The 16,703-nt window shown below is 66.0% G+C and overlaps 2 protein-coding genes across 2 annotated transcripts; one reads left to right on the plus strand and one right to left on the minus strand.

The window, feature by feature from the left end:
• Nucleotides 1-1,835: 1,835 nt before the first annotated feature.
• LOC128836043 (phosphatidylinositol transfer protein beta isoform-like) lies at nucleotides 1,836-12,452 on the minus strand. Its single transcript, XM_054026051.1, has 12 exons — nucleotides 12,378-12,452; nucleotides 12,264-12,294; nucleotides 11,690-11,835; nucleotides 11,363-11,454; nucleotides 7,316-7,323; nucleotides 6,998-7,072; nucleotides 6,548-6,631; nucleotides 5,679-5,756; nucleotides 3,376-3,486; nucleotides 2,572-2,694; nucleotides 2,401-2,478; nucleotides 1,836-2,230 (listed from the first exon to the last, which is right to left on the minus strand). The coding sequence occupies exons 1-11, from the start codon at nucleotides 12,395-12,397 to the stop codon at nucleotides 2,431-2,433; spliced, it is 816 nt and encodes a 271-aa protein (XP_053882026.1). The 5' UTR covers nucleotides 12,398-12,452; the 3' UTR covers nucleotides 1,836-2,230; nucleotides 2,401-2,430.
• A 48-nt stretch (nucleotides 12,453-12,500) lies between these two features.
• LOC128835505 (sulfotransferase 1C2-like) lies at nucleotides 12,501-16,400 on the plus strand. Its single transcript, XM_054025032.1, has 9 exons — nucleotides 12,501-12,522; nucleotides 12,990-13,135; nucleotides 13,927-14,104; nucleotides 14,844-14,972; nucleotides 15,069-15,166; nucleotides 15,268-15,394; nucleotides 15,472-15,566; nucleotides 15,662-15,842; nucleotides 16,288-16,400. Exons 1-9 carry the CDS (start codon nucleotides 12,501-12,503, stop codon nucleotides 16,398-16,400), a joined length of 1,089 nt encoding a protein of 362 aa, XP_053881007.1.
• The last annotated feature ends 303 nt before the right edge of the window (nucleotides 16,401-16,703 follow it).

Genomic DNA, 16,703 nt, shown 5'->3' on the forward strand with positions numbered 1-16,703 from the left:
TCCCGACCCACAGCCCCTGCTAGCCCAGCCCTGCCGGTGCCCCTCACTCCCGACCCGCAGCCCCTGCCAGCCCAGCCCTGCCCCCCCCAGCTCTGCCAGTGCCCCTCACTCCCGACCCGCAGCCCTGCCAGCCCAGCCCTGCCCCCCCCAGCTCTGCCAGTGCCCCTCACTCCCGACCTGCAGCCCCTGGTAGCGCAGCCCTGCCCCACCCCCATCTCCACCGGTGTCCCCCACTCCCGACCCACAGCCCCTGCTAGCCCAGCCATGCCCCCCCCCATCTCCACCGGTGCCCCCCACTCCCGACCCACAGCCCCTGCCAGCCCAGCCCTGCCGGTGCCCCTCACTCCCAACCCGCAGCCCCCTGCTAGCCCAGCCCCTGCCCCCCCCCTCTCCACCGGTGCCCCCCACTCCCGACCCACGGCCCCTGCCAGCCCAGCCCTGCCCCACCCCCAGCCCTGCCGGTGCCCCTCACTCCCGACCCCGCAGCCCCCTGCTAGCCCAGTCCTGCCCCCCCCCCAGCTCTGCCAGTGCCCCTCACTCCCGACCCACAGCCCCTGCTAGCCCAGCCCTGCCCCCCAGCTCTGCCGGTGCCCCTCACTCCCGACCCGCAGCCCCCTGCTAGCCCAGTCCTGCCCCCCCCCCAGCTCTGCCAGTGCCCCTCACTCCCGACCCACAGCCCCTGCTAGCCCAGCCCTGCTCCCCAGCTCTGCCGGTGCCCCTCACTCCCGACCCGCAGCCCCCTGCCAGCCCAGCCCTGCCCCCCCCCAGCTCTGCCGGTGCCCCTCACTCCCAACCCCGCAGCCCCTGCCAGCCCAGCCCTGCCCCCCGCCGGCACACAGCTGAGTTGCAGTGCTGGGGGGGGGCAGTGGAGTCGGGTTATTGCAGGAAGCTCTGGGGTTGCATCATGAATCTCTGAGCGAAAGAAACTGGCCGGAGCGAGAGCTGGTGGAGGGGGAAGCGAGGGGGTTTCACCCGGGCAGGCGGATTTCCCAGAAGCTTTTTCCTAAGGGAAATGTCAGTGTCACCCCGTCTCCTCTGGGGCCCAGTGCTGGGGGGTGGGAGGAGCTGGGCACGGGACCCCTCACCCGGCACAGTTTCCCGGATCACCCTCACGTGAGCCGCCGGCTCTAACTGAAAGCACCGGGCGAAACCCGCTGTGCCTGGCGCCGGCCCAGCCCCCGGGGGCTGCGTCATGGGCAGCGTCTGGGCTGGGACACCCCTCCGGGCCCGGCCCCCCCATGGCATCCCCCTGCCGCTGGCTCCTGCCTCCACCCCCTTGGCCCGTCCCCAGGCCCAGCCTGGCCCGAGCCCCCCGGCCCAAGGGGGGGGGGGGCTTGGCCAGGAGCCCCCAAGATCCCCCCACTACCCCCGGCCGAGGCGCCCGAGCCCCAGATCAGAGCAGGGCCCAGGAGCCAGGCAGGGGCCCCACATGCTGCCCCCTCAGCCCAAGGGGGCTCTAGGTGGGGTCATTTGCATACAGGGCGGGGGCGTGGCCAGCCCATGGCCCCACCCAAGGGAGGAGGAGGATTCCCAGAAGCAGGGGGGCCCCCACAGGGAACTTTCCCCCCCCGAGCCGGGCAGGTGGTTTCCAGCAGTTCCCAGATGAGAGGCAGTTTCGGGCCAGGACCCAGTGGGCATCCCCAGCCCGGCAGCCCTCAGTGCCCCACCGGGCAGAGCCCCCTGGAGCCCTCCCCAGAGCAGAGCCCCCGCCCCCCGAGCGGAGCATCCCCCCGAGCGGAGCACACCCCCCCCCCGAGCGGAGCCCCCCACCAGGTTAGTTCACAACTTGTGTCTGACAAGTTCTTTATTGATCATGTTTTTGCACCATCCCTGAGTTACAGAACGTGGAGGGGGGGCCCTAGGGGGCCCCCCCGCTGCCCCCACCCCAGGCGCATGGAGTCCGGCGGAGGCCGCCCGGCCCGGGGTATCCTCTCCCGACCCTGACAATCAGCCCTCCGGGGGAACAGCACCATTTCCGGGGGCTCCCTGCTCCCCCCGCCATGATTCCAGGGGGCACAGGAACGTGTTGAGAACTGGGGGGTTGCCAGGGCCAGCAGCCCCCACTCCCCCCGGAAGAGCCTGGGTGGGGTGGGCCGGGCGGGGGCTAGACCATGATCAGTCGGGGGAAGGGGGTTCCCAGCGCCCCCAGCTGGACTGAGAGAGAAGGGGGATCCCCGGGGTCCCACGAAGGCAGCGGGGTCCTCGCTCCCAGGCGGGAGGGGGCAGAGTCCTAGGGGAGACGGGGACGTTAGCAAGAGACTGGGGACCCCAGATCCAGCCCCCCAATTCCTGTCCCGAGAGCCCCTCACCCCCCAGCTCAAAGCCTCAATCCAAGGAAGGCCCCTCCAGGCCCTGCGCCCCTCTCCCTGGCCCCGTTCAGCCCCACCTTCCCCCACATACCAAGTCAGTGTCCTGTGGCACCCGCCGGGGTCACTCGTCTCCAGCCGCCATCCCCCGCACTGCGCCTTTCTGCCTCATCTGCAAGGGGGAGAGGGCGGAGTTAAGCCCTGGCTAGCCCCGCCCCCACAGAAACCTGCCCTCCTCCCCTAGGGGGCAGACCCCCGCCCCCACCTCATCCAGCTCCTTCTGCGTCTCCTCCTCCATGCGGCGAATATCGGCCATGCTCAGATCCACCCACTTGTCCAGCCAGCAGAAGACCTGCCGGTTGAAATTGGTGAAGAGCCGTTGCTCTTGCTAGGGGAAGAGACAGAGAGCGGCGTCATATTGGGGGCCGGATGGACAGGCCCCGTGTCCTGTTCCCCACCCCTGAGCCAGCCAGCCCAGCCCCGGGGCGGGTGGGAGCCGGCGCCCCCTGGAGAGGAGGAGCCCCGTGTCCCAGCCCCGGGGCAGGTGGGAGCCAGCGCCCCCTGGAGGGGAACGGCCCCGTGTCCCTGCGCTGGAGCGGGTGGGAGCCAGCGCCCCCTGGAGGGGAACGGCCCCGTGTCCCAGCCCCCGGGGCGGGTGGGAGCCGGCGCCCCCCTGGAGGGGAACGGCCCCGTGTCCCAGCCCCGGGGCGGGTGGGAGCCGGCGCCCCCTGGAGGGGAACGGCCCCGTGTCCCAGCCCCGGGGCGGGTGGGAGCCGGCGCCCCCTGGAGGGGAACGGCCCCGTGTCCCAGCCCCGGGGCGGGTGGGAGCCGGCGCCCCCTGGAGGGGAACGGCCCCGTGTCCCAGCCCCGGGGCGGGTGGGAGCCAGCGCCCCCTGGAGGGGAACGGCCCCGGGGCGGGTGGGAGCCGGCGCCCCCTGGAGGGGAACGGCCCCGTGTCCCTGCGCCGGGGCGGGTGGGAGCCGGCGCCCCCTGGAGGGGAGGAGCCCGTGTCCCGGCCCCGGGGCGGGTGAGAGCTGGCGCCCCCAGGAGGGGGACGGCGCCGTCTCACCTTGTGTATGAATTTCTCCATGCGGCCCTGCAGGCCCCACCAGCGGAAGTTCACCGTCACCAGCTTGTAGGCGCACATGTGGGGAGACTCCTGGTTACTGGCCAGTTCCCGCTAGGAAAGGACGCAAAGGATGTAAGAACGGTCCCGCCGGCTGAGAGCGGGCAGTGCCAGGCGCCCTGTTCTGGTCATTCCCTCTGGAGCAATTCTCCAGTGTCCAGCCCGGCGCCCACGCCCAGCCGACCATGGGGTTAGACGGGGCACAAGGGACATCCAGGCTAACCCCTGGCAAGGTGTGGGATTTGTTTGTGTCTCAAGGGCCGCTCAGAGCAAGGGGGTGCGTCCCTGCCCTGCCTGGCCACTAGCCAGAGATGGACCCATCCTCCAGGAACTCGGCTAGTTCTTTGTTGAGCCCTGTTATAGCCTTGGCCTTCACAACATCCCCCTGGCACCGAGTTCCCCAGGCTGTCCGGGCGTTGGGGGAAGAAATACTTCCTTTGTTTTAAACCTGCTGCCAACTAATGTCATTGGGTGACCCCTAGTTCTTGTGCTATGAGGAGGAGTAAACAACACTTCCTTATCTACTTTCTCCGCACCCGTCATGATTTTATAGACCTCAATCGTATCTCCCCTTAGCCGTCTCTTTGCCAAGCTGAACAGTCCCAGTCTTATTAATCTCTCCTCACACGGCAGCCATTCCATGCCCCTAATCATTTCTGTTCCTTTTTCTGGCCCTGTTCCGATTCCAGTCTGTCTGGTTGGAGGTGGGGCAACCAGATCTAGACACGGTGTTCAAGGTGTGGGTGTCTCACATGTGACGAAGGGGGACTGTCCCTTGTTATGTTGTACTGAAGCCTATGTGAGTCTGGCTGTTTGGCATGAATGCTGTGCGTGCCTCAGTTTCCCTGTGTATTGCACCAATGTCCAGGTGGTGGGAATAAGGGGGGTGACTTGCGGGGGCTGCTCCAGCTGCCTGCAGGGATGCTATGGCCCCTTCGTAACCTGAGACCCAGGAGGGGGATGCGACCAGGTGACTCTTGGCCCAGGACAGAGGAGGAGCAACGGGCCGGCAGGGGCCAGGCAGCTGGAAGCGAGTCGGTCTCGGCTGGCTTGGGGCTTGGGGCGCAGGGGGAGGCAGAGCCCTAGTTCTGGGCTCCCCTCCCCCCAAGATGGACTTGGCTGAAAGTCACAGATTTCTGTGCTAACAAGCTCTGCCCTACGCTGTGTTCCTGTCGGCTAATAAACCGTCTGTGTTACCGGCTGGCTGAGAGTCACGTCTGACTGCGAAGTGGGGGGTGCAGGACCCTCTGGCTTCCCCAGGACCCCGCCTGGGCGGACTCGATGTGGGAAGTGCACGGAGGGGCAGATGCTGAATGCTCCGAGGTCAGACCCAGGAGGTGAAGCCGTGTGAGCTCCTTGCCCTGAAGACAGTCTGCTCCGAGGGAGAGGAGGCTCCCCAGAGTCCTGACTGGCTTTGTGGGGAGCAGTTCCAGAGCATCGCCCGGGGACCCCCTGACACCAGGGATTTATATAGAGCTAACATGAGATTTTCTGTCTTATTATCTCTCCCTTTCCTAATGGTTCCCAACAGTCCACTCAATTTTTTGGCTGCATCTGCACATTCTGGATGTTTTCAGAGAACTCTCCGCAGTGCTGCCAAGATCCCGAGTGGGAACGGCTCATTCAGACCCCAGCACTGGGATTCTGGTTTCCAATGTGCATTACTTTGCATTGATCACCACTGAATTTCATTGGCCACCCAGTTCTGTGAGATCCTTTTGTAGCTTTTCACAGCCTGCCTGGGACTTAACTATCTTGAGTAGCTTTGTATTGTCTGCACATTTTGCCACCTCCCTGTTTACCCCTTTTCCAGATCGTTTATGACTATGTTGACTAGGACGGGGCTCAGAACAGACCCCTGGGGGACACCACTATTTACCCCTCTCCATTCTGAGAATTGACCATTTCTTCCTGCCCTTTGTTCCCTGTCTTTTAACCAGTTCCCAATCCATGAGAGGACCTGCCCCCTTATCCCACAACAGCTCCCTTTGCGGAAGAGCCTTTGGGGAGGGGCCTTGTCCAAGGCTTTCGGACAGTCCACGTTCACTAGATCCCCCATGTGCACATCTGTCGGACCCCCCCCCCCCCCCGGTACAATTCTCAGAGTGGGGAGGCGGATTTCCTCAACAAACCGTGTTCAATGTGACGATGCAAACAGGTGCAGACATGCTGCCCTGAACCCAGGAGTCCGGGCTCTCAGCCCCTCCCCTCTCTCTCACTGCTCTAAGCCACTAGGCAGCAGGTACCTTCCAGTCTGGACCGAGTGGCCCTCGCCCCGTCTTCACGGATGTGAAAAGAGCCGGATCTTCATCTGCTTTGTAATCCTGGCAGAGAGAGAGGCAGTTAGTGCTGACCTGCCTCCGGACACCCTGCAGTCAGGGCTGGGCTACCAGGGGCTGCGGGTCGGGAGTGAGGGGCACCAGCAGAGCTGGGGGGGGCAGGGCTGGGCTAGCAGGGGCTGCGGGTCGGGAGTGAGGGGCACCGGCAGAGCTGGGCGGGGCAGGGCTGGGCTAGCAGGGGCTGTGGGTCTGGAGTGAGGGGCACCAGCAGAGCTGGGGGGGGGCAGGGCTGAGCTAGCAGGGGCACCGGCAGAACTAGGGGGGGCAGGGCTGGGCTGGCCGGGGGCTGCAGGTCGGGAGTGAGGGACACCGGCAGAGCTGGGGGGGGCTGGGCTGGGCTAGCAGGGGCTGCAGGTCGGGAGTGAGGGGCACTGGCAGAGCTGGGGGGGGCAGGGCTGGGCTAGCCGGGGCTGTGGGTCTGGAGTGAGGGGCACCAGCAGAGCTGGGGGGGGGCAGGGCTGGGCTGGCCGGGGACTGCAGGTCGGGAGTGAGGGGCACCGGCAGAGCTGGGGGGAGCCCAGGGCTCGGCTGGCAGGGGCTGCAGGTCAGGAGTGAGGGGCACTGGCAGAGCTGGGGGGAGCCCAGGGCTGGGCTAGCAGGGGGCTGTGGGTCGGGAGTGAGGGGCACCGACAGAGCTGGGGGGCAAGCCCAGGGCTGGGCTGGCAGGGGCTGCAGGTCAGGAGTGAGGGGCACCGGCAGAGCTGAGGGGGGCAGGGCTGGGCTAGCCGGGGCTGCGGGTCGGAAGTGAGGGGCACTGGCGGTGTGTGGGCTCTCACCTCCTCGGACACCTGGGTCCGGTCAGCGATGTCTATGTGAACGACTTCCACGTCCTTCCATGTCTCCGTGTCCAGACCGTGAACCTGCTCCGAGCAGGGAGGGGAGCCGTCAGCGACGGGGGAGCAGAGCATTATGGGTAAGTGGTCTCACTGCCCAGGTCGGGGGAGGCGCTGGCTAAGAGGGGACACCCACCCCCAGGGCGCTCCCCTACTTTGGCCTCCTTCCCTGGGGAGCGGGGCTGACTCACACTGGCCTGGCCGGGGCGGGGCTGCCAGGGGGATTGGGCCTGGCATGGCCGCGGGGCTACTGGGGCGGGGGGGGGGGGGGGGGAGAGGAACTGATGGGGGGGGCTGACAGGGGCGGGCTCTGGCCTGGCCACGGGGGGGGGGCACCGGGGGTGGAGCTGCCAGGGGACGGGGCTGGGGCACCAGGGGGCGGGGCTTACTTACATTGTCCTGGGTGCCCAGGTCGGGTTTGTGCCACGTCTCAATCTTGATGATGAAATCGTCCTTCATGTACTCGTTCTGGGGATCAGTCACAAGTGAGGGGCGGTCACAGAGCCAGAACCCCCCAGCCTCTGGGGGCTGCCCGCAGACACCTCCCAGGCAGGGGCAGACACAGCAAGAAAATGGGAGGCCAGATTCCGGCCCCATATTGGGGACGGAGTCCCAGGGGGGATCCCCCACCCCTGGGGAGTGAAGACCTGCCACATCCCCCTCCCCATGGATCCCGCCTCCCAGCTGAGATAGGAAGTGGAAGGCACTTACTGTGACAACTGCAGGCCCGGACCCCAGGACAGAAGGAACAAGCGAGAGAAAGAGAGAGATGTAGGAGATTAGCAGCTAACATCAACAGCAGAGAACCCAGGCGTCTGGGCTCCCAGCCCCTCCCTGCCCCCAGCTGGCCGGGATAGAACCCAGACGTCCAGGTGCGAGGCTGTCACAGAGTGTGGGGGACTCAGGGCCCTGCACTCCCCACTTCCTGCGATTCCCCAGGACTCCCAGCCAGGCAGCAACACAGAAGGGTTATTAGCCGACAGGAACAGAGTCCCAAACAGAGTTTGTAGGTTCAGAGACCAGGACCCCTCAGTCAGGTCCATCTTGGGGGGTGGGGAGCCCAGACCCAGGTTCTGGGCCTCCCCCCATCTCCCCAGCCAGCTCCAAATTGAAACCCTCCCCCAGCCGTCTCACTCAGCCTCCCCCCGGCTCCTCCTCCACCCTCTGTCCAGTGTCACCTGTCCCCAGCCCCCTCCTGGCTCAGGTATCGTCCCTCCAGCAAAGTCACCCCCTGCTCTCCCATCCCCCATGCAGACAGTCCCAGTAAAACTAGACGACATTCCTAGATCAAATCCTCCCTGCTCCATCACATTTCTCCCCCCTTTGAGACTGAACTGAGCGGGGTCACTCTGACCAGTGACCTGGGGAAGTTCAGGGCTCCCTCTCCGGGACAACACGTCCGCTATCAGGTTGTCACGTCCCTTCACATGGACCACGTCCATGTCATAATCCTGCAGGAGCAGGCTCCATCTCAGGAGCTTGGCATTGGCTCCTTTCATCTGGTGCAGCCAGGTCAGGGGAGAGTGGTCGGTGTGCACGGTGAAGTGACGCCCAAAGAGATATGGCTCTAGTTTCTTGAGGGCCCACACCATGGCCAGGCATTCCTTTTCGATGGCCGCGTAGTTCTGCTCCCGGGGTAGCAACTTCTTGCTCAGGTACACGCTGGGGTGTCTCTCCCCCTTTTCATCCTCCGGCATTAACACCGCCCCCAGTCTTGTGTCTGAGGCGTCGGTGAACACCATAAAGGGCTTGTCAAAGTCTGGGTTTGCCAGAACTGGGCCACTGACCAGAGCCTCCTTCAGCGCCCGGAGAGCCTCCTGGCACTCCTCGGTCCAGACCACTTTGTCTGGCTTCCCCTTCTTGCACAGCTCAGTGATGGGGGCGGCTATGGCGCTAAAGTGGGGCACGAACCTCCGATAGTACCCTGCCATCCCAATAAAGGCTTGGGCCTGCTTTTTGGTTTGAGGAGCGGGCCAGTTTCTGATTACCTCCACTTTGGCTGGTTCTGGCTTTAGGCAGCCGCTTCCCACCCGGTGGCCTAGGTAGGATACCTCAGCCATCCCCACCTTGCACTTCTCCGGTTTTACGGTCAGCCCAGCCTTCTGGAGTCGGTCCAGCACTTGTCTAACCTGGGATATGTGGTCCTCCCAGGTCTGGCTAAAGACACAGATGTCATCGATATACGCCACGGCAAAACTCTCCATCCCCCTCAGTAGCTGATCCACCAGGCGCTGGAAGGTGGCCGGCGCTCCCTTGAGGCCGAAGGGCAGGGTCAGGAACTCATAGAGCCCCAGAGGGGTGACAAAGGCCGATTTCAGCCTGGCATCTGCATCCAGCGGCACTTGCCAATAGCCCTTTGTAAGATCCATGGTGGTAAGGTACCGAGCACCTCCCAGCTTGTCTAGGAGCTCGTCCGGCCTGGGCATGGGGTAGGCATCGGCTACAGTGATGGCATTGAGCTTCCGATAGTCCACACAGAACCGGATCGACCCGTCCTTTTTGGGGACCAGCACCACCGGCGAGGCCCAAGGGCTGGAAGACGGCTGGATCACCCCCAAAGCCAGCATGTCATTGACCTCTCTTTCCAGGTCCTGAGCAGTTTTCCCTGTGACTCGGAAGGGGGAGCATTTTATAGGAGGATGCGATCCTATCTGCACCCGGTGGACAGTCAGATTAGTGCATCCAGGCTGGCTGGAAAACAGCTGTTGGTACAGGTGCAGCACCCCTCCGATCTCAGCTTGCTGGGCAGGGTTAGCCGATCAGAGAGGGGAATTGTTTCCAGGGGGAAGCCAGCTCTTGTCCCAGGGAATATATCTACTAAAGGGTCATCTCCTTGCTCCTCCCAATGTCCACACACGGCCAACACCACATTCCCCCTGTCATAATATGGCTTCATCATATTCACATGGTACACCCGGTGGTGGTGCACCCGGTTCCACAGCTCCACCACAAAGTTTACCTCATTTAGTTGCTTGACAACCTTGAAGGGCCCTTCCCAGGCGGCCTGGAGTTTGTTTTTCCTCACGGGGATGAGGACCATCACCTGATCCCCAGTGGCGAAGGCGCGGGCCCGTGTTGTGCGGTCATACCAGACCTTCTGCTTCCTCTGGGCTCGAGCCAGATTCTCCTTCCCTCTGGGACAGGGACCAGCTCCTCTGAGCGATCTCCCTCCTCCAGCCGGGCAATGAGCTGTTCTTTGGTGAGCCTCCCACTGCGCAGCCCCCTCTGCCTGCACAGCTCCACCAGGTCCCTCGTAAAGAGATGGTTCTACATCATCCCGCTGGTCCCAAATTGCTGTGGACTCACAGGTCTGTGTGCTCTCAGCTCCCCACGGTTTCCAGGGGGACCCCTAGTGTGCCAGCCCTTCTCCAGGTCACCACCTCTCTGCCAGAGTCAAGCCGCAGACTCCTCCGCCCCTGGAATCGCTCATCGCGGTCCCCGGGGGACCCTGTTACTGCAACAGTCCTTCTCGCTGGTCACACGCTCCCAGGGGTTAAGCATAGCTCCTCCACCCCCCGAAACCGCTCCTCTCTGAGCCTTCAGCACGCCTGGGCCTCGTTAATCCCCCTTCGTTTTACTGCTCCCCAGTCACTTACTGCAGGAAGCGCCGTCCACGGGGTGCAGCACATCCCACCTCCGCCACCAGTTGTCACAGAGTGTGGGGGAGTCAGGGCCCTGCACCCCCCCTTCCTGCGATTCCCCGGGACTCTCAGCCAACCAGTAACACAGAAGGTTTATTAGACGACAGGAACATGGTCTACAACAGAGCTTGTAGGTACAGGAAACAGGACCCCTCAGTCAGGTCCATCTTGGGGGGTGGGGAGCCCAGACTCCGGCCCTGGGGCTCCCTCCGTTTCCCCAGCCGGCTCCAAACTGAAACCCTCTCCAGCCAGCCCCTCTCCACTCCTGTCACCTGGCCCCAGCCCCCCTGGGCTCAGGTTACAGGCTCAGGTATCGTCCCGCAAGTGACGTCACCCCAATATCCCATCCCCCATGCAGCCAGTCCCAGTAAAACTCCCTCGCCCCATCCCCAGGCCAGTCCGCCTGTCGTGGAGTGTGGGAGACTCCGGGCCCTGCACCCCCGGCTTCCTGCAATTCACCGTGACTCTCAGCCAGCCAGTAAAGCAAAAGGTTTATTTAGACGACAGGAACACAGCCCAAGACAGGTCTTGCAGACACAGACAACAGGACCCCCCAGTTAGGTCCATCTTGGGGTCCCAGGGCCCCACAGCCCCCTTGGGAGGTCAGAGCCCCGTCTGCCTCCCAGCCATTCCACAAGCCAGCTATGAAACTCTCTCTCCAGCCTTTGTTCAGTTTCCCGGGCAAAGGTGTCACCTGGCCTCTAACCCCTTCCTGGGTTCTCATGTTACATGCTCAGGTATTCTCCCTCGGTCAGTCTCCCATCCCCCAGTGCAGACCATCCTAGCCACACTCCCCTGTCAGCATTCACAGACCACAGTAAGAACAGTCCCAGTTCGTCACACCGCCCCAGTCCCCGCTCCATCACAGGGGCTCACCGGTGCAGCGGTAGGGGTCAGGGATCGCAGTGGGGTCAGCAGTCAAGGCTCACCAGTGAGGCAGTAGGGTTTGGGGTGAGGTCAGGGGTCGCGGTGGGGTCAGGGGTCGGGGCTCCCCAGTGCGGCAGTAGGGGTCGGGGTGGGGTCAGGGCTCACCGGTGCGGCAGTAGGGGTCAGGGTGGGGTCAGGGCTCACCGGTGCGGCAGTAGGGGTCGGGGTGGGGTCAGGGGTCGGGGCTCACCGGTGCGGCAGTAGGGGTAGGCGTTCCAGGCCTTCTCGTGGAACACCAGGGAGCCCTCAGGCGCCAACATCTTGACGAAGGTGGGCACCTTGCTGTGGGGGGAGCATGTGGTGCTCAGAGCCAGGGGCCTTGGCTCTGCCCCACTCCACCAGCCCCAGCCCCACCCTGGGGGCACCTCCCACCTCCCCAGCCCTCCCTTGGACAGCACCTGACTCGCCTGGCCCCCCAAGCACAACCCCCCAGCCGCCATGCTATCCCCTCTCCCCACATCCCGCTGTCCCCTCCCCCCACATGCTGCTGTCCAAGCGCCCCCCGCGTCGTGCTCACCTGTGCAGGTGGTAGATCTTGTGGGTGTACTGGCCGGCCTCGCCCGGGCGCTCGTAGGGCTCGTTGGCCACCACCTCGATGCCCTCCCCGCCCCCCGTGTTGTTCTTGCTGGCCTCCGCCACTGCGAACAGCTGCCCCACCTGGTACTGGGGAAGACGGATTGAGCCCGGCGCCCCGCCCACCTCCAGCCAGTCCATGCCCCCCTCGGCGCCGCCCCGCCCCACCCCACCCCTCCCAGCTAACCCCACCCCCTCCAGCTAGCCCACCCCTGCCCTCCTCCAGCCAGTCCATGCCCCGCCCTCCCAGCTAACCCCACCCCCTCCAGCTAGCCCACCCCTGCCCTCCTCCAGCCAGTCCATGCCCCGCCCTCCCAGCTAACCCCGCCCCCTCCAGCTAGCCCACCCCTGCCCTCCTCCAGCCAGTCCATGCCCCGCCCTCCCAGCTAACCCCGCCCCCTCCAGACAGCCCATGCCCCGCCCCCAGTCCATGCCCCGCCCCCTCCAGCCAGCCCATGCCCCGCCCCCAGCTAGCCCCGCCCCCTGCAGCCAGCCCATGCCCCACCCTCGGGACTCACCTCTTCCACGGAGCAGGGCAGCAGCACGCGGCTGCGGAGAGAGAAAGGGGGGGTCAGAGCTGGGAGCCCCCAGCGCCCCTCCCCCCCCGCCCCGCCGGACCCCCCCCCACTCACAACTCTTTGATCAGCACCATCCCGCGGCTGCACCGGAAGCAGGAAGCGGCGGAGCCCCGCCCCTTTGACGCCACTTCCGCCCTCGCTTTGCCCACAGCCCCAGCCCGACATCGGGGTTCGGCGATGACGTCATCGCCCCGCGTCGGTGGAGAGGGGCGGGGCTCAGGGAAAGGCGCTGGACCCTTCGGGGGCGGGGCCTAGCCCGACTCCCCCCTCCCCGAGCTGCCCCTCCCCCACGGGTCAGCCACACGGCATAGGGAGGGAAACTGAGGCACGCCTGGGCTTCATCGCAACGCTACAGACACTGCCCAGCACAGCGCGGCCCCGCCCGACCCCCAGCCCGGGAATCGCCCCACAGCCTGCCCCACGGCCCGGCCCCGCCCCCCACGGCCCGGCCCCGCCCCCAGCCTGCCCCACGGCCCGGCCCCGCCCCCCACAGCCCGGCCCCGCCCCCAGCCTGCCCCACGGCCCGGCCCCGCCCCCCACAGCCCGGCCCCACGGCCCGGCCCCGCCCCCAGCCTGCCCCACGGCCCGGCCCCCAGCCTGCCCCACGGCCCGGCCCCGCCCCCCACAGCCCGGCCCCGCCCCGCGCGTCCCCCGCCCCGCCCCCAGCCCAGCGCGCTCTGGCCCCACGGCCGGGCACAGACTCGCGTGGGCGCGGTGTGTCGCGTACTCGGGTCCCGGCGCTGGAGGCTGCCGGGCGGGACGAGCCACCGGCAGGAGCCGGCGGCGAAGGCCCCGTTCCGGGGCAGCCGGAGGTGAGGGACCCGCCCCGACACCCTGCAGCCCGGCCTGGCGTGGTAGAGCGGGGGGCGGGGGGGGGCTGGGAGCCCGGACTCCTGGGTTCTCTCTGGCTTTGTGATTTTGTCCTCACCCACAACTATTTCACATTTGGGGACAATATATACCTTCAAGTCAGCGGCACTGCTATGGGTACCCGCATGGCCCCACAATATGCCAACATTTTTATGGCTGACTTAGAACAACGCTTCCTCAGCTCTCGTCCCCTAACGCCCCTACTCTACTTGCGCTACATTGATGACATCTTCATCATCTGGACCCATGGAAAAGAAGCCCTTGAGGAATTTCACCATGATTTCAATAATTTCCATCCCACCATCAACCTCAGCCTAGATCAATCCACACAAGCGGTCCATTTCCTGGACACTACTGTGCTAATAATAATAATAATACTGTTCATGCTCTCTGTATGTGTGTATATATATCTCCTCAATATTTATTCCACTCTGTATGCATCCGAAGAAGTGGGCTGTAGTCCACGAAAGCTTATGCTCTAATAAATTTGTTAGTCTCTAAGGTGCCACAAGTACTCCTGTTCTTTTACAATCCAGCATGTATCGGTAACTGCTACCAGTGGCACGTTCCTAGAGAGAGCAATTTAATTTAATGCCCAGCCGGGGGGGCAGCATGGAGCAGCGGACACAGGGCTTCAGGGGACGTTCTCCTGGGGCCGGGGGCACTGGCTGCAGGGCGGGGCACTGTGGGGTGAGGGCTGCGTGGGGAATTTGACCCCGATCTCTCCCCCCAGCTCCCCATGGCCCAGGCGGAGCCAGTCCCGGCCCTGCCCCCAGACATGGTCACTCGCTGCGAGCTGGTGGCCGTCCGCGGGGTCCCGCTGCCCAGCAACACGGCGCAGCTGTGGGGGCAGATATGGGGCTTCCAGGCCCGGCCTGACGATCTCCTCATCTGCACCTATCCCAAGGCGGGTGAGTGGGGACGGGGTCTGAGTGAGGGGACCAGCTGGGCGGGGGCTGCAGGTCGGGAGCGAGGGGCACCGGCAGGGCTGGGGATCGGGGGCGAGGGGCACCGGCAGGGCTGGGGGTCGGGAGCGAGGGGCACCGGCAGGGCTGGGGGTCGGGAGCGAGGGGCACCGGCAGGGCTGGGGGTCGGGGGCGAGGGGCACCGGCAGGGCTGGGGGTCGGGGGCGAGGGGCACCGGCAGGGCTGGGGGTCGGGAGCGAGGGGCACCGGCAGGGCTGGGGGTCGGGGGCGAGGGGCACCGGCAGGGCTGCGGGTCGGGGGCGAGGGGCACCGGCAGGGCTGGGGATCGGGGGCGAGGGGCACCGGCAGGGCTGGGGATCGGGGGCGAGGGGCACCGGCAGGGCTGGGGGTCGGGGGCGAGGGGCACCGGCAGGGCTGGGGATCGGGGGCGAGGGGCACCGGCAGGGCTGCGGGTCGGGGGCGAGGGGCACCGGCAGGGCTGGGGGTCGGGGGCAAGGGGCACCGGCAGGGCTGGGGGTCGGGAGCGAGGGGCACCGGCAGGGCTGCGGGTCGGGAGCGAGGGGCACCGGCAGGGCTGCGGGTCGGGAGCGAGGGGCACCGGCAGGGCTGCGGGTCGGGAGCGAGGGGCACCGGCAGGGCTGGGGGTCGGGAGCGAGGGGCACCGGCAGGGCTGCGGGTCGGGAGTGAGGGGCACCGGCAGGGCTGAGGTCTCTCGTCTCCGCAGGCACCACGTGGGTTCAGGAGATCGTGGACATGATCCAGCAGGACGGGGACCCCCAGAAGTGCTGCCGTGCCCCCATTTACCAGCGCATCCCCTTTCTGGAGCTCTGCCCGCCCCGCCCCCTCCCGCGTGGTGAGCCAGGCCGAGGGGGTCCCGTGCGGTGGGGCGGGGGAGGGGCTCGTGCCACGGGGTCTGGACCCCACTCACCGGTGCCCCCGTCTGGTTCAGGGTTTGAAGAGGCTGTGGCGATGCCCCCCCCACGGACCCTGAAAACCCACCTGCCCCTGGAGCCAGTGCCCCCCTCCTTCTGGGAGCAGGACTGTAAGGTCAGGACACCTGGGTTCTCTCCTGGGAGGGGGGCGGCTGGAGGTTGGGGGGGAGGGGGGAGCCAGGACGCCTGGGTTCTCTCCCTGTTTTCTCCCCCCAGGTGATCTACATGGCACGGAACCCGAAGGACAACGCCGTCTCCTACTTCCATTTCCAACGGATGAACCAGTGGCTCCCGGCCCCGGGCTGCTGGGACCAGTATCTAGAGAACTTTCTGTCTGGGGGGGGTGAGTGAACCTGGCTGGCCCAGCCCCCCCTTTCCGCTCTGAGCCCCCCAGCCTGACCCCCCCCGTCTCTCTGACAGTGCCTTGGGGCTCCTGGTTCGACCACGTCCGCGCCTGGTGGGACGCAAGGGACAAGCACCGAATCCTCTACCTCTTCTACGAGGAGCTCCACAAGGTGAGTGCAGCGAGCTTCCCCCCGGCGGTGCCCCCGGCCGGGCTCCCCTGGCGCCGCGAGCTTCCCCCCGGCAGTGCCCTGTGTCTCTCCGCCAGGACCCCAGAAGTGAGATCCAGAAGGTGGGTCGGTTCCTGGGCCGGGAGTTGCCGGAGCCGGTTCTGGAGACTATCGTCGAGCGCACGTCGTTCGAGAGCATGAGGGAGAACCCCATGGCCAACTACAGCACGGTGCCCCCCTTCATCCTGGACCATGCAGTATCCCCCTTCATGCGCAAAGGTGGGGGCTAGGAGCCCGGACACCTGGGTTCTCTCCCAGCTCGGGGAGAGGGGGGGGTCTTGGGGCCAGTGCAGGGGCAGCTCTATGTATTTTGCCGCCCAAGCATGGCTGTCAGGCGGCTTTTGGTGGCGCGCCTGTGGGGGATCCGCTGGTGCCGCACCATCGGCGTCCCCACTGCCTAATTGCCGCAGAAGCCGCGGGCCCGGTGGAGCTCCCGCAGACATGGAGCCCCCCGCGGCTTCCCGCCCCAGGCACGCGCTTGCTGCACTGATGCCTGGAACCGCCCCTGGGGAGGAGTTGCTATGAGCCCGGATGCCTGGGTTCTCTCCCAGCTCAGGGGGGGTGGGGGTTGCTATGAGCCCGGATGCCTGGGTTCTCTCCCAGCTCGGGAGGGGAGGGGGGTCACATCGCTATGAGCCCGGACACCAGGGTTCTCTCCCCTCAGGCACGGTGGGCGACTGGACGACCCAGTTCACGGTGGCGCAGAGCGAGCGGTTTGACGCCAAATGGGCCCAGCGGATGGAGGGGAGTGACCTGCGTTTCCACACCCGGCTCTGAGGGGGCAGCAGGGCCCACGGCCCCCCAGCTGGCCCCTCCCCGGTGGCTAACGCAGCGATTCTCATGCCGCAGTTTCTGGGCTCGCTGGGGCCGGGCTGGTTGTTAGGGGTCCCCTGGAATAAACCATTGCACAGAATTAACCAGGCACCTCCGGGTCACTGCCCCCCCCCCCCCCGGGGCCCCTCGCCGCCTTCGCCCCCAGAGCAGTGGAGGGTCTCTGCGCCGTGAGCTTCCCACAGCAGTGCCCCCCCCCCCACATAGCCCCGGGGGCGCTGGACTACATTGCCCAGAGTGCTTTGTGGA

The sequence above is a fragment of the Malaclemys terrapin genome, chromosome 4 (genome assembly GCF_027887155.1).
Source record: "Malaclemys terrapin pileata isolate rMalTer1 chromosome 4, rMalTer1.hap1, whole genome shotgun sequence".
Taxonomy (NCBI): Eukaryota; Metazoa; Chordata; order Testudines; family Emydidae; genus Malaclemys; species Malaclemys terrapin.

Excerpts from the sequence above, each read along its gene's own strand:
- LOC128836043 (XM_054026051.1), bottom strand. The coding sequence starts at position 12,397 with ATGGTGCTGATCAAAGAGTT. Across the intron at positions 5,757-6,547 it reads GGACCCAGGTGTCCGAGGAG|GATTACAAAGCAGATGAAGA; the intron begins GTGAGAGCCCAC and ends TCTCTCTGCCAG. Across the intron at positions 2,695-3,375 it reads TGGAGAAATTCATACACAAG|CAAGAGCAACGGCTCTTCAC; the intron begins GTGAGACGGCGC and ends CTCTTCCCCTAG.
- LOC128835505 (XM_054025032.1), top strand. The coding sequence starts at position 12,501 with ATGACGTCATCGCCCCGCGTCG. Across the intron at positions 14,973-15,068 it reads GCCCCGCCCCCTCCCGCGTG|GGTTTGAAGAGGCTGTGGCG; the intron begins GTGAGCCAGGCC and ends CGTCTGGTTCAG. Across the intron at positions 15,843-16,287 it reads ATCCCCCTTCATGCGCAAAG|GCACGGTGGGCGACTGGACG; the intron begins GTGGGGGCTAGG and ends CTCTCCCCTCAG.